Source organism: Glycine soja, chromosome 3, assembly GCF_004193775.1.
Source record: "Glycine soja cultivar W05 chromosome 3, ASM419377v2, whole genome shotgun sequence".
NCBI classification, from domain to species: domain Eukaryota; kingdom Viridiplantae; phylum Streptophyta; class Magnoliopsida; order Fabales; family Fabaceae; genus Glycine; species Glycine soja.
In genome coordinates, this window is record NC_041004.1 from 16,335,841 (window position 1) to 16,350,887 (window position 15,047).

The window sequence follows — 15,047 nt, forward strand, 5'->3', positions numbered from 1 at the left end:
AATCATCACTTATTTTTAACAATGATGATTTTGCACTATGGCACAAAAGATATGGTCACTTTAACATGAGAGCATTGAACATTTTTGCAAAGTCATGATATAGTGAGAGACATGCATGTGATAAGAGCAGTCTTGATGATTTATGTAATGTTTGTCAATGGGAAAAATGCACAAAAGTCTTTTTCGTTAGCAAATGTTACATGGGCAAAGAGCAAATTTGAGTTTGTTCATACTTATTTGTGTGGTCCTATGAGCACAAGTATTTCATCTTGTTTATTGACAATTTTACAAGAATGACACGGGTGTACATTTGTGTCTAGTCCAAGGCATAAACAATAAGATTAATTGTTGTTCAATCATCTCAATATATATGGGTGTAAAATCTTTCACTTGGATGTCAAATCAGCTTTCTTAAATGAGGGAAGAAATTTATGTTGAGCAGCCTGTTGGTTTTATTGTTATAGGTCATGAAGATAAAGTTTATAGGTTTCACAAAGCTTTGTATGGGCTGAAACAAGCTCTAAGAACTTTGTACAACATAATTAACTCACACTTTTTGCAAAACGATTTCTTGAGGAGCTAAAATGAGTCTACTCTTTATGTTAAAAAGTGTGGCAATGGGAAGAAAATTGTTGCTTCACTTTATGTTGATAATTTGCTGATTACAGGTGATGATGTTGATGAAATTGAAAAATTTAAGAAGAGCAAGCAACAAGTTTTGAAATGACTGATCTTGAAGTCAAGAGGTATTTTTTGAGAATGGAAATGCATTAGCTTGATGTTGGAATCTTTTTCTCACATCGAAAGTGTGTCAATGATTTGCTGAAGAAATTCAAATTGGAGAATTGTAATCTTGTTTCAACTCCTTTTTCTATAAATGAAAAGCTTTCCAAGAATGATAGTGATGCAAAGGCTGATGTAACTCTGTATAGAAGTTTGATTGACTGTCTTCTTTACTTGACTGCAACTAGACCAAATTTGATGTTCTCTACTAATTTTCCTTCAAGGTTCATGCATGCACCCAACTTTAACACACTTTGGTGCAGACAAAAGAGTGTTGAGATATTTGAAAGGTGTTGTTGATTTTAACATTTGGTACTGCAAAGGAGATGGAAGACTTGAAGGTTATGTTGATAGTGATCAGGCTAAATGTAGTTGTTCAATCTTCGGTTGAAGCAGAGTATATTATTGTAGCAACAGTTTCACATCAAGCTATTTGGATTAGAAAGGTATTGACTGACTTCAATCATGTCTGAGAGGGATAAATTGTATTATGGTGTGACAACAATTCAACCACTGCTATTGCTAAAAACCCAATTCAACATGGGAGAATCAAACAAATCAATTTCATGCTATAAGAGAGGTTGAGAAGAATGGAGATGCTAAATTGATGTATTGCAGGTCTGAGGAGCAAATTCTAGACATTTTAATTAAGGTCCTTTCATGTGCTAAGTTTAATGAGTTGAGGAGTAAGTGTTAGGAACAAAGAAGAAAAAGGAAAACAAGCCTAGCTTCAAGGGTTAGGAACCTCCAGAGCAAAAGGAAAAGGAAAGCATTTTGTATTTTTCATATCTGTCTTCTTACACCAACAACCTACTTATATAGCAAGATAGCCTTGCTGATTTACAACAAAACAAAATAACGAAAAGATATAACAGAAAGGGACAAGATAACAACAATATAAGAAAAAGGAAATGGCAGACAACATGTTCCCACGACCCAATCCTATTTCACCAGCTCAACACCTCTAATTGAATTCGTTATACAAAATCCACTGCAATGCTTCATTCATATAATTCCCTAGCCCATAAAAAAACCTTGTCCTCAAGGTGATGGGTAATGTTTATCAGGTGGCGGATCGAGAAGTACAAGGTTTGTTGGTGGGTTGTCATCTTCCTTCGCAATTAGCAAGAAAAACTTGGAAGCACACTGTAACCTCTGTGGTAATTCTCATCACAACTTAAGCAAATCATTTTTCATGAATTAAATTAAAAAGGTTTTTCATTTAAAATAGATAGAGCTTTAAAAAATGTTTTGTAATTAAATAAATAAGGAGAAATAAATTTATTAAAATAATGATTTGAAGAAAAAAAAATAGAGTAAATAATAGGCTATGAGTACCCTATCTATAAATAGAGACATCTTAGGTCAGTTTTCAGACTGACGATACTCCCTACGCCTCCTCTTCCTCTCAATTTTGTTTTCCCTTCTCCTCTTCCCAAAATCCTCTCTTTTTCCTGCATACCACCAAACCTATCTCATAAAAATGACGATCTTGGACTCATTCATCGTTGGATCGTTATGAAATTTGAGTACCAGGTTCGGAACTCATTTATGAACATTCTCACCGTTGGGAATTAAGCAAAAATGTTTGAGCTGAGAGAAATACCCTTTGCATCGTAGCTTTTTCTTTTCCCGCAGAAACCCAAAACTGCCTCAATAAAACTATGATCCCAGACTCGTTAATTGTTGTGAAATTTTGATATGTGGTTCACGATTCATTTCTACACATCTTCACCGTTGGGATTTGCAAAATAACGTATGTGGATGGAGAAATACTCATTGCACGTAGACAGCGGAATGAAGGCTCCAATCTCTTCTCCTCTTCTCTAACTTTTAGGAACCCTATCAGAGCAGTCAGAGGAAAAACTTGAGGAATTTCAAGAAACCTCTAGTGTAGAAGCAAGGATTCATGGTGAATGTGATTCAAAGGTGTTTTGATGATAACAATGATGACAACAAAAGATAATGACAAAGGTGATGAACAAAAAGCTCAAAGATCAAAGAACAACTCAAGTGAATCAAAGAACATCTCAAGTGAATCAAGAACAAGTCAAGAGTTCAAGAATCAAGAAGAATTCAAGACTCAAGAAGAAAGCCTAGAATCAAGAATCAAGATTCAAGATTCAAGATCTCAAGAATCAAGATCAAGATTCAAGAATGAAGAAAAGACCCAATCAAGATAAGTATTAAAAAGTTTTTTTTCAAAACTTTGAATAGCACATGAGTTTTTGACAAAACATTTACCAAAGAGTTTTTACTCTCTGGTAATCGATTACCATATTGTTGTAATCGATTACCACTAGCAAAATGAGTTTGAAAAAGTTTTCAAATTGAATTTACAACGTTCCAATTATTTTCAAAAGGCTGTAATCGATTACAATGTTTTGGTAATCGATTACCAGTGTCCTTGAACGTTGAAATTCAAATTTAAATGTGAAGAGTCACATCCTTTCACTCAAAAGCTTTGTGTAATCGATTACACTGATTTGGTAATCGATTACCAGTGACTATTTCTGAAAAAATCAAAAGATGTAACTCTTCAAAAAGGTTTTGACTTTTTCAAATGGGTTTTAAGTTTTTCTAAAAGTTATAACTCTTCTGAATGGTCTTCTTGACCAGACATGGAGAGTCTATAAAAGCAAGGCTTTGTTTTACATTTCAAAAATCTTGAACACTTATTTTATACAATCCTTTACAAGCCTTGAATCTCTTTGAAACTTCTTCTTCTTATTTGTACCAAAAGCTTTCTGAAGTTTTCTGGTTTTCCAAACCTTGAAAACTTGTGCTATTCATCCTTTTCATTCTCTTCTCCCTTTGCCAAAAAGAATTCGCCAAGGACTAACCGCCTGAATTCTTTTTGTGTCTCTCTTCTCCCTTTTCCAAAAGAACAAAGGACTAACCGCCTGAATTCTTTTGTGTCTCCCTTCTCCCTTGTCAAAGAATTCAAAACGACACAGTCTGAGAATTCTTTTGATTCTTCCCATTCCCTAATACAAAAGTGTTCAAAGGACTAACCGCCTGAGAATTCTTTTGTATCCCCATTCACAAAGTATCAAAGGTTTAACAGCCTGAGATCTTTGTCTCAACACATTGGAGGGTACATCCTTTGTGGTACAAGTAGAGGGTACATCTACTTGGGTTTGACTGAGAACAAGAGAGGGTACATCTCTTGTGGATCAGTTCTAGTGGAGGGTACATCCACTAGGTTCAAAGAGAACAAGGGAGGGTACATCCCTTGTGGATCTTTGCTTGTAAAAGGATTTTTACAAGGTTGAAACAAATCTCAAGGACTGCAGGTCGCTTGGGGACTGGATGTAGGCACGGGTTGTTGCCGAACCAGTATAAAAACTCTTGTGTGTTTGTCTCCTTCTTCCCTACTCTTTTACTTTCCATTGTGCATTTAATTTCTGCTTTTACTTTCTGTTAAGTTTCTCTTCTACTCCGCATTCTCTTAAAAATTTAGTAAAAGCCTTAAAAGAGTAATTTTTTAATTGGTAAAGGTTTAGAAATAATTAATTCAACCCCCCCTTCTTAATTATTCTGAGGCCACTCGATCCAACATCTAGAGATGTCGCTATTGTCGTCACAATACACACGTGAGCCCGCTTAGAGGTAAGGGATGAGTTATTCACAATTGGGGAGTAGTGAGAACATGTGTAGAGATCCTTAGAGTATCAATTGGAATGGGTTTTGGGGTGTTTCTGCAAATTTTGATTCTATCCATACAATTATAACTGTGAATTATATATGTTTGACGAACCCTTAAAAAAATTGAGAAATTATTGTGAAATTGATGCGTTATTGTGTTGAGTGTGAACCCTTAAAAAAATTGAGTTCTTTTTATTCACATGAATTATACTCTAAATAATATTCTTTAATGACTTATTTTAGACAAATTATTATCTTGTTCTAATTTTCCCATGATGATGATCAACATGTTATGTGTATATATATATTGTGATACTAAAATAATAAATTAAAGAAAGTTGTAAGGTTAATTCTTAGTAGTAATTTCTTTTGATGTAATCTTAAATTAATTGTTATATAAACTATTTTGATTAAAAATAACGTAGTTTGATTTACTATATATATGTGTGTGTGGGTTTTGTGTCATGCAAATATTATTATTGTGTGATGTGTATATGAGTTATGAGGCATGATAAAGTATTATAATGAGATTAAAATATTGTTATGGAGATTGAGTGGTGCAAAGTGGAATGTGTCAATTTGCGAGATACATGTAAACATGAGATAATTGATTGTAACATAATGAGATGTGAAATTGTGAACATGAGTTTTAGTTGTGAGTAAGTGTGTGGTTAACACCTAATGTGACATTACTTGTGATGTGAGCTGTGAATTATACAATAACCCAACCAGTGTTTATCTTGAAAAAAGTGTTGATGCATAGTGTTAAAGGGAAAGTGTAGGTTTCCTATTTAGGAATCAGTGTTAAATTGTAGCGCAATGTGTTAAACGTGTTTGAAACACGAGTGTGAGGTCGTGGGTATTGTATAATTCATGAGCAGTGTCTATAAATAGAATATGTGATGAATTATGGAATAACATATTGCTTTGAGATTATAATATTGTTATTGAGATTGAGTATACGTGCAAAGTTGGACATATGTTAATTTGTGAGATACATGTAAACATGTGATGGTGGATTGTGACATTATAAGATGTGAAATTATGAATATGAGTTTTAGTTGTGAATAAGTGTGCGGTTAACACTTGATGTGAGATTACTTGTGTTGTGAGTTGTGAATTATACAATAACCCGACTAATGTTTATCTTAAGAAAAGTGTTGATGCACAATGTTAAAGGAAAAGTGTAAGTTTCCTATTTAGGAACCAGTGTTAAATTGTAGCGCAATGTGTTGAATGTGTTTAAAACACGAGTGTGAGGTCATGGGTATTGTATAATTCATGAGCAATGTCTGCATGCAAAAATTGTTTTAGGGGTTGGACCTAAATCAGGAGGGAGAGGCCCTAACGGACTCTTCGGAGTGTAGGCCTTAGGGGTAAATACACTCGGTTTAAGTGCTCTTTTAAGCCTGTGCCGATCCCACATGGTTGGAGCATTCTCGCAAAACAGCGTGACCCTGACTTGTCTCCCTATAATTTTACTTAGTGAGAGTGACCTGACATACCCATTTTGTGGTGTGTCTTGTTATGTACTCCTAAGCTCCCCAGGATAATTTTTCACTGACATGGTACCACATTGCATATAGGCTTGAGTCTTAGCATAACTTTTGCATAACGCTTGCTAATTGTTTATTATGAAATTGATGTGTTATTATGTCTTGATCGGGGTGTGTGATTCATGTGTAATGTGATTGATGATTGAAAAGTAAATTTTAAATGACAAAGTGGTGGAATAACACGATTTATGTTGAAGTAAGTTGTATCTCATTTATATGATATGTATATCTAGTTGTCTTGTTTCTCTATTAGTTAGGAATGTGATAACTCACTCCCTGTGTGTTATTTGTGTTTGGATCCTATGATGATCTTGAACTTTGTGTTCGGGGGAGCAGATGACTAGGTGAATTGCTTCAAGGAACCTTGTGCTGAAGGACGTCGGAACACAATGTTCTGATAGGATGTGACATTGAGGTATATGTTTCTATATTAATTGTATGAAGTGTTGGACGACCTTGTTTAAGCCGAAGTGATTTTATTATTTATTCGAACAAGTTTACTATGATGCAAGGAAAGTGAATGTGAGTCTTTTACCCTTTTGAAAGATTTCTATTTAAACGTGTTTTAAGAACTTTTAATTAATTATAATTTATTATTCATTTTATTATTAGTACATATATGTATGGGGTAGAGGGTGTCACACGAATCGCCAATTCCTCCAGTGACAGGCGTTTGATTGATATGGGTGGTTGTTTCGATGGTGTGGGTAAAAGGGAAGGTGATGGGCTGAAGTTCGAAGCTCATGGCAGCAATGGATCAAAAGGAACGGGGAAGTGAGGGTTGTCGTAGAGCATCCAATGAGAGTCACTGAGTTTCTCTTCCTATAGCCGAGCCAAAGCTTCCGCCAGAATTAACGTGAGCCCTCTCAGTGAATCTCCGAAGCCAAACCGGAGATGAAACAACTTAGTTAAAAAGGTGCAGGCAAGCTTGACAAGCTTACCGCCTATCAGCTAGCTCTTATTGCAACTCAAAAAAATATTTCCACCAAGCTTGACGAGCTTTTGTAGAAGATGGCCCTTCTTGAATCCAACCCCTACTCCCCATCTTCTTCTTCTGTGCATCCACACCCTGCGTCTCCATCTCTGACTCTGCACCATATGAAGCTAGAGGTGCTGCACTTCAATGGGTCAGACTCCTTGGGTTGAATCTTTAAGATCACCCAATTCTTCGAATATCACTTCACTCAGGACCATGAACGCCTCACCATCGCCTCCTTCTAATGGAGGCACCTGTGTTGGCTTGGCTCTCGTGGATGGCCGCAATGGCCAACTTACCTCATGGTGTGGTCTCCTTCAAGCACTCGAGACTCGTTTTGCCACATCAACGTATGAGGATCCCACCAGAACTCTGTTCAAACTAATGCAACATGGCTCCGTCAATGATTACTTGTCGGAGTTTGAAACCTTGGCTAACCGCATCATTGGCTTCCAGCTTACCTCATGGAATGTTGTAGGTTTTTTCTTTTTCTTTTTCTTTCTACAGGTTTTTACGGTTTACTATTTTATAGTTTCCTTTCTAATTGAACCAATATATCTGAAAGATTTTGGTTTTGGGTCTCTCCAAAAAGTCAATACGTGGAACACATGGCGATTTGGCATATTATTAGTACATTCAATAATTTAACCTTTAGTCGACATTGACAGGTTCAATTAATAATGCTTTTTCTATTTTTAATACCGAACGTCTCTACTACTAGTTACTATCAAAGAAACCACCACTTTCTTCCAAAAAAACAACATAGCAGCAATGACAGTAGACGCTTCAAAAAAGTATCGCCCCCTATTTCAATTATAAAAAGAAACTGATTTTATATTTATTAAAAAGTTTATTAATTTCCTTAAATTATGTTAATCTTAATTTTTTTAAAAAATTATCATTCAAATTTGATATTAAACATTATTCTCCTATTTAATAAAAACTATTTAAAAAAATAATATTATTAAATAAGATAAAAATAATTGAGATTAACTTATATTTGATATCAAAATATATATATATATATATATATATATATATATATATATATATATATTAACATTTGAGACTAGAAAGAGTAAAAATCACAATAGAGTATGTTATTATCTTTTCTTTTAGGAATTCCAACATCAAAAATTATTTTTTTTAAGAATATTAATGGTTAATTTTTATTAGAAAAAATATTTAAATTCAGTATCTTTCTCTCCTTTTTTTTCCATTTACATCTAAGTTAATCTTACATCCTCTCCCAATATTAGTAGTGTATGGTTAATAGGATGAGTTTTATAAATATAATTTTCAACACTCTGATTTTATAAAATTAAATCTAAAGTGAAATACATTTATATTTAAGCATTTTTATCTTTTAAAAAAATAAAAAATTCTCACTTTAATAAAAAAAAATACATTTTTTTAATTCAACGTGTTGCTTAACTTGCCTCTAAATTATGCTAACAAGTAACTAAGTCAACTATCATTGTTATGTCCAATATTCCAGTTGGGCACTTCTAAAACTGCACAAGAAGAAGAAGCTTCAACCCCAGGAATAAGCACGGTTTCTAAAATGTTTTGCAATTTTCACATTATTCTTCTAATTGCTCTTGCACTTTTGGTACAAATATCATCTCAGCTTGGCTCCAAGGTAGAAGTGCTTCCTGGCTTTGAAGGCCCTCTTCCTTTTGAACTGGAAACAGGGTAAGCATTATGCAAGCAACACCACTTCCACTTTTTTGGTTTGAATGTTGTTGAATTTTCATTTAATTAACTTAGGGCAATAACAGGTACGTTGGATTAGGAGAAAAAGATGATGACATGCAAGTGTTTTACTACTTTGTTAAGTCAGAAAATGATCCTCAGAAAGACCCTCTTATGCTTTGGCTAACTGGTGGTCCTGGCTGCTCTTCATTTTCAGGTCTTGCCTTTCAAATAGGTAATTTTTTAGATACAAACTTTCTATGTTAATTCCTATAATAACAATAACTAGATTTGGATTATATTGTTGTTACCCTTCTATTTGACCAACTAATTCCAACCTGTGTGAGCTCCTATATAGATTGTATTACTCGATCTGAATCTGAATTACCCTATGACACCGTACTGCATTACTCAAAAAGCTGTTTTGGAAAATAGTTTTATCAAAAAGCTGTTTTGGAAAATAGTTTTATCAAAAAGCTCTTAACTGCAGGCTCGTAAGAAAAATACTCTCTCCTGGACTAAATTTGGTGGACTGAAATATAATATAAACAAATTTAATGTCATTGCTTCAAAAATACCCTTAAGTTCAAATCTGATTAAGTGTAGTTTAAGAAATGTGGTTGTTTTTTTTTCTGGTATGAAATCAAGAAAATTAAATGAGCTTAACTAGCTTTCTTAATTAGTGTAAAATGAGGCATTTTTGCTTATATTTGAATCTAGAGGGAGTATTACTTCTGTACATTTTTACCTGTCCACTTTGGAAGATAGAACACAAATTGAGAAATGCAATTTATATCCTGATATGGCTTCCAAGTCCACTATCATTTCTCTCTCATTTGTGAAGTGTAAAATATTTAAGAATTAAGATAATGGCATAATTGAAAAGATAGTAAATTGTAATTAATATTTTGTTGAACTTTAAAACCGAAAGATAAAATAGGAACTATTTTATGCAATTTATTTCATGTAAATTTTCTCCTCAGTAGTATGTAATCGACCCAACAGAAAGTATCAAATAAAATTTGCAACTAAAGAGTACAAACTAGTTTGAACTGATTCATTCCAAAATGCTTGAGCACCTTGTCAACATATTTGCTGTGATTGAGATATTGTCCCAGCACTTCTGTTTCTGATTATTTCCAGTGTACTATAACATTTTGTGCTACACTGTGATCTTTTGTCTTGAATTTTCCATTCAGCTGAGCTTTACCAGCATGATTATTTCCCACGAGAACCTTACCTCCATCGGTTTCCAATTGAGTGCTTAACCAGTTCTGATTGAGAACATGAGATAGGTACATCTTGGATGATGAATCCATTTTTGTTCCAATGCCTCAAATGTAAGCTACATCCCCCCATTTTCATAATTCTTTCCATCATTGTTGCATACATGGTTTAGCCTTCCTCTGAGGGTGTAATGGACTGAGCAACACTCTGATCTACCACAGTATTTTGATACTAAAAGAATTGTTTGAAAGCTTTTGATCCATTCAATTGGTTCTGCTTCACCACACTATTTTATATTCAGGTGGTACATAGGAGTCACATTTTTCACTGCCAATAAGTTGGGGCAACACAAAATGGCTCAGCCAGTGTTTCTTGCATAGCCAATATCTCAGCCTTTATGGTCTTTCCCTCCAACAACATACAAATCCCCTTAACCTCTTCTTGCACTGATAACATTTCACTCTCTGGCCTCTTGTTAATTTTCTACCTTTGAGTCATCTGGATCAAGGGCTCTGATACCAAATGATGAGAAATTAGATACCTTTGTTTATTGAATTTAGCAAGCAACTTCCAATGTTATTTTTCTCATGCATTATTCTCCTCAGTCCCCAGTTGGTCGTCGTTGCTCCTCAATATATGTATAAGAGATAATTTTTGTTCTATGAGGTAGCATTTAAACTAGTCTTTATTTCCTTTTTAGATAGTTTAAATATAATGAGATTTGGAGTACATTTAAAATTGAACATCACTTAAAATATTGAATCATGTTGAAACAGATGTTCAAAAGTTACATAATTCCTTCTTTTTTTTTTATTATAGATGTGGCATCATCTAAAATATTAGTCAATTTATTATTTTTCATCAAATTTGAATAGTCATATAGCCAGCTTGGCATAGATTTGCATCATACAGAAATCATTCTGCTAAAAAATATGGATACCAGTGTTCTGTTTTCACTATTTTTCTGTTTTGGTTTAGTTTTTCAATACAATTGATCCTACTGAAAGTGATACACTAAATAACTTACAAAAAATGACTTCTGTCATCAATTGGGTCTAAATAGGTCCACTTCGATTCAAGATTGAGGAGTATGATGGGAGTGTGCCAAATTTGATCTTGAGGCCACAGTCCTGGACAAAGGTATAGATTTCAGAATGCATACTCAAGAGTTTGACATTGATTTATTGATAATAATAAAACTAATAATAAATGGTTCTAAAAATAATAATTACTGTTAATAATTTTATATTAAGTATGTGGTTATAATGTGTGTCAGGATAACTATATTGAAAATAATACTTGTTCTTGTTACATGATTCTTTTTAATATTTTGTTATTGGAGGGTGATGTGGTGCTACAAATGTTAATGCTTATTTTTGTCAGGTTTGCAACATTATTTTTGTAGATTTGCCTTTTGGAACTGGCTTCTCGTATGCAAAAAATCTCACTGCTCAACGGAGTGACTGGAAATTAGTTCACCATACCCATCAATTTCTTAGGAAGGTACAGTCACTATGTGTGTGATCAATCGATCATGTCCCTGTCATCATATTTCGTGCAAACTGCAAATTTTTTTTTCATTGTAGTTTACTTTAGGAGAATCGATCTCCTAACCATTCTGAAAACAAACTATTATAATTTTGATCATTTTATTATTAAGCTACAATCTTTATCTTGTAATCTATGTAGTGGCTGATTGATCACCCAGAATTTCTTTCAAATGAATTTTATATGGGAGCTGATTCTTATTCTGGCATACCTGCCCCTGCTATTGTTCAAGAGATTTCAAATGGTAAGAAATTTTAAAGGGTTAATTTGTAAGATGAATCAGCTATTCAACTAATAGTTATTGTCTTTACAATTTAATGAATTTATAATGACAACTTACAAGTAGACTGTGCACTTGTGTTTCCTTGTTCTATTAATTTTATAGATAATGAATGGTTTCTATCTAGACTATGTTTGGCAAGGCATTTCAGCTAGCTTCTAGCTTTTTTTACTAGCTGAGAAGCTCATGTGGTTGTTTGGTAAGCATGCTTTTTTTAGTAGCTTCTAACGTTTTTTGAAACGCTACTTGAAGTAGCGTTTTTTGCAATTATTAAATTTGAACTTAGTCATCAATTATATCTGAAAATTTGATTTCTTTTAACATCTTCCAAATATATAACCGTAAATATCATTGAATATAATTTTCAAAATTAAAGACAGATTTTTTACAGGATTTCTTTTTAGACGCATATAAACTGCAGCATTTTACATATAACTAACATATAGAAAGCTTGAACATACAGATATTTATGATAAAGCTTACTGTTATTCTTCAATTTCCTTAATTCACAGGAAATGAAAAAGGTCTCCAACCACGGATAAATCTCCAGGTTCGCAATAAATTTCTCTGTCTATGCTTTTACTACAGACAATTTTTTTTTTCTCTAGAAAGTGGGTTTTGACAATAGATTCAACCAAGCTTTTTGCCTTTTCAGAGTTGTAATGTTATCAATTCCTTTTATGGACTCTGAAGCCTAAATTGATCTTAAGATATTTTCAGGGATATCTGCTAGGGAACCCCATAACAACAAGAAATGAAGGAAATGATCAAATCCCATTTGCTCATGGAATGGGACTTATTTCTGATGAACTATATGCGGTAATAGAAGTATTTTTTTTCCTGTTTATTTTTAAGAAGTGTTAAAAGAAATGCCAATAATTCTTAGACATCTACCATTTATGAACAGTCACTTCAGAGAAATTGTAAAGGAGAGTATGAAAATAGAGATTCCAGAAATGTGTTGTGTTTAAGAGATCTCAAACACTATGATGAGGCAAGTAATGACCATCACATTTTTATTATGATAATCCCTTCTACCCTTTCTAACCAGATATGTTGAGTTTATTCATCATAATAATAAATATTATTTCTTATCTTCAGTGCCTTTCAGGAATCAATACTTTCTATATTTTGGATCGCTATTGTAAATCTGATTCGCCTAAAAAACATGAAGCTCAGTGGAGGAGATCTCTGACTCAGAAGTTTGAGGCCTCTCTTAATTCTCATCTCAGAGTGCCAGACATAAGATGCCAAGTAATTCTTGCCTCCTTGCATAGACTCTTACATATTTTGTCCATCAAGGTTCAAAATATGATTACGTTATTTTACATTGTAGATTTTTGGGTTTTTCCTTGCCACTCAATGGGCCAATGACGAAAGTGTTCGCAAGTCACTGCATATTCGAGAGGTTTGATATAATACATAGTTCATTTTGTTTAGTAAATTGGTAGTGCTGCATCACAGTTGTAAACAAATTCCTTAGTCTATGTTCAGTTTGGAATGAGTTTAAATTTGAGTCATTGACCAAAGAAAGCCTTAGCACTTCATGGATGTCATACATACCGATCTACTTAGCTTAATGTACTTCAGGGAACTATAGGCAAATGGGAACGTTGTTACACTACAGATTTTGAGGAACAGATCTTCAGTAGCTTTGAGTTTCATGTAAATCTCAGTGGAAAAGGATATCGTTCTTTAATATACAGGTGAAGATTTTCAAATCTAACATTGTGTTTTTCTGAAAACTGTTGTTTCCATGTGTTCAGTGTTTTTCTGATTTCTAATGCCAATGGTGTTTTGTTGACAGTGGAGATCATGATGCAGTTGTTCCTTTCATGTCAACCCAAGCATGGATTAGGGCTCTAAACTACTCCATTGTGGAAGATTGGAGGCCATGGCTTCTAGAAGACCAAGTTGCAGGGTCAGAATGACACTTTAATTAGCCTTGATATGAAAAATCTTTACTTATTTTACATGCAAAACCTAATAGCAGATCATGCATCAGAACCAGACCATTACTCATACACTTGTATGTGTTTGTCAAAGTGAGAAAAGCTTGGGTCCCTTTAAGATTTGGGACCACGAGGTTGACCCAGAAATTATGAGCTTATAGAAAATACAAATGGGTAAAGGATGCTTTTTAATTTTTTATCCATATGAATTGAACATAGTACTAGGGGATTTACAACGCTCACACACTCTACTTAACCAACTGAGCTAGACTCCTTTGGGAAAAGGATGTTTTGGGATACCTAAGAAACGATCTTTACTAGTATATAGTACCGGGGGAAAATATTGGAATAGGAGATACACCTGATTCTTATTTTCCACTCACTATGATTTAATAAGAACTCCAAAAATTTCAATCCTAATTTCCCATCATTTCTTAGTGTTTTACTTTTCCTACCAAGCAAATCCTAAGACATCATTCATGCATACAAATCTTTGTGAATAATGTGCCTTCTATGCAGATACACAAGGACTTACTCGAATCAAATGACATTTGCAACTGTGAAGGTAAGAACATTCAATTTAGATATCACAAGTGCTCCTTTATTCTTATTTTTTAAGAAAAAAAAAAAAAGCATCATCTGGTGAAATATTTGTCTCTTGTGGTGTTGTCCAAATTTGATATCATTCTAATTAATTGCAGGGTTCAGGACATACAGCTCCAGAGTACAAGCCTGAGGAAGGTTTTGCCATGTTCAGTAGATGGATAGCTAATATGCCTTTGTAACTCAGCCGCTATGTTGGCAGAAATCTAGGTTATCAATGTTATGCTCATTTGTCTATGATTTTTTATTTTTTGAATTGTCAATGTTTAAAGATCCTGTATTTTAAAGTGAGCAAAGCAGTAGTGTCAAATAACTGTTTGTACTATCTGAAATTTTTTCTTTAATTTCTTTTAATCCGACATCTTCGGATTCATCTAGAGAACGGTCTTGTAAAGTGCAATTCCTACTTTATGAGGGGAATGGGGAATATTTGGAGACGTTGGGATTTTACTATGGAAAATTAAATACTAAATATCCAGAAGGTATTCCTTTCCCTCTATCCCATCAAGGTCAGGATGATCAATTAATGAAAACAATGTTTTTTAAAACCAGTTTAGCCATTGCTCTGGTGAAGGAATTGAAGTGGTATTGTCATAGTTGAATCCGAAATTAATATATTTAAGTATTAATAAAAGGAAATTGTTGTATGTTACGTACTATATCTCACAAAAAGTATGAAAGTGTAAATCAACCATTGATCCATGATTTGCGTCATTTTCTTTTCCTTTTAATCTTTAATCAATAAAAGAGGTTATGTGTGTATTCTGGATTCATTCGTG

The 15,047-nt window shown here is 33.7% G+C and overlaps 1 protein-coding gene across 2 annotated transcripts; it reads left to right on the forward strand.

Annotated features, from left to right (window-relative positions):
- Positions 1-8,429: 8,429 nt before the first annotated feature.
- On the forward strand, positions 8,430-14,761 carry LOC114406204 (serine carboxypeptidase-like 11). Of its 2 annotated transcripts, none has more exons than XM_028368846.1 (14): positions 8,430-8,658; positions 8,745-8,893; positions 10,949-11,025; positions 11,269-11,388; positions 11,575-11,677; positions 12,226-12,263; positions 12,434-12,532; positions 12,621-12,707; positions 12,815-12,967; positions 13,050-13,121; positions 13,289-13,419; positions 13,521-13,634; positions 14,185-14,230; positions 14,367-14,761. In XM_028368846.1, exons 1-14 carry the CDS (start codon positions 8,528-8,530, stop codon positions 14,448-14,450), a joined length of 1,404 nt encoding a protein of 467 aa, XP_028224647.1. In that variant the 5' UTR covers positions 8,430-8,527; the 3' UTR covers positions 14,451-14,761. The 2 variants fall into 2 exon arrangements, with proteins under 2 accessions (XP_028224647.1, XP_028224648.1); XM_028368847.1 differs by having other exon boundaries at positions 13,304-13,419.
- The last annotated feature ends 286 nt before the right edge of the window (positions 14,762-15,047 follow it).

What these genes read in the sequence shown, in the direction of transcription:
- LOC114406204 (XM_028368846.1), top strand. Translation starts at nt 8,528, where the DNA reads ATGTTTTGCAATTTTCACATTATTCTTCTAATTGCTCTTGCACTTTTG. An exon ending in AACCACGGATAAATCTCCAG is followed by an intron (nt 12,264 to 12,433) that starts GTTCGCAATAAA and finishes AGATATTTTCAG; the next exon opens with GGATATCTGCTAGGGAACCC. An exon ending in TGACATTTGCAACTGTGAAG is followed by an intron (nt 14,231 to 14,366) that starts GTAAGAACATTC and finishes AATTAATTGCAG; the next exon opens with GGTTCAGGACATACAGCTCC.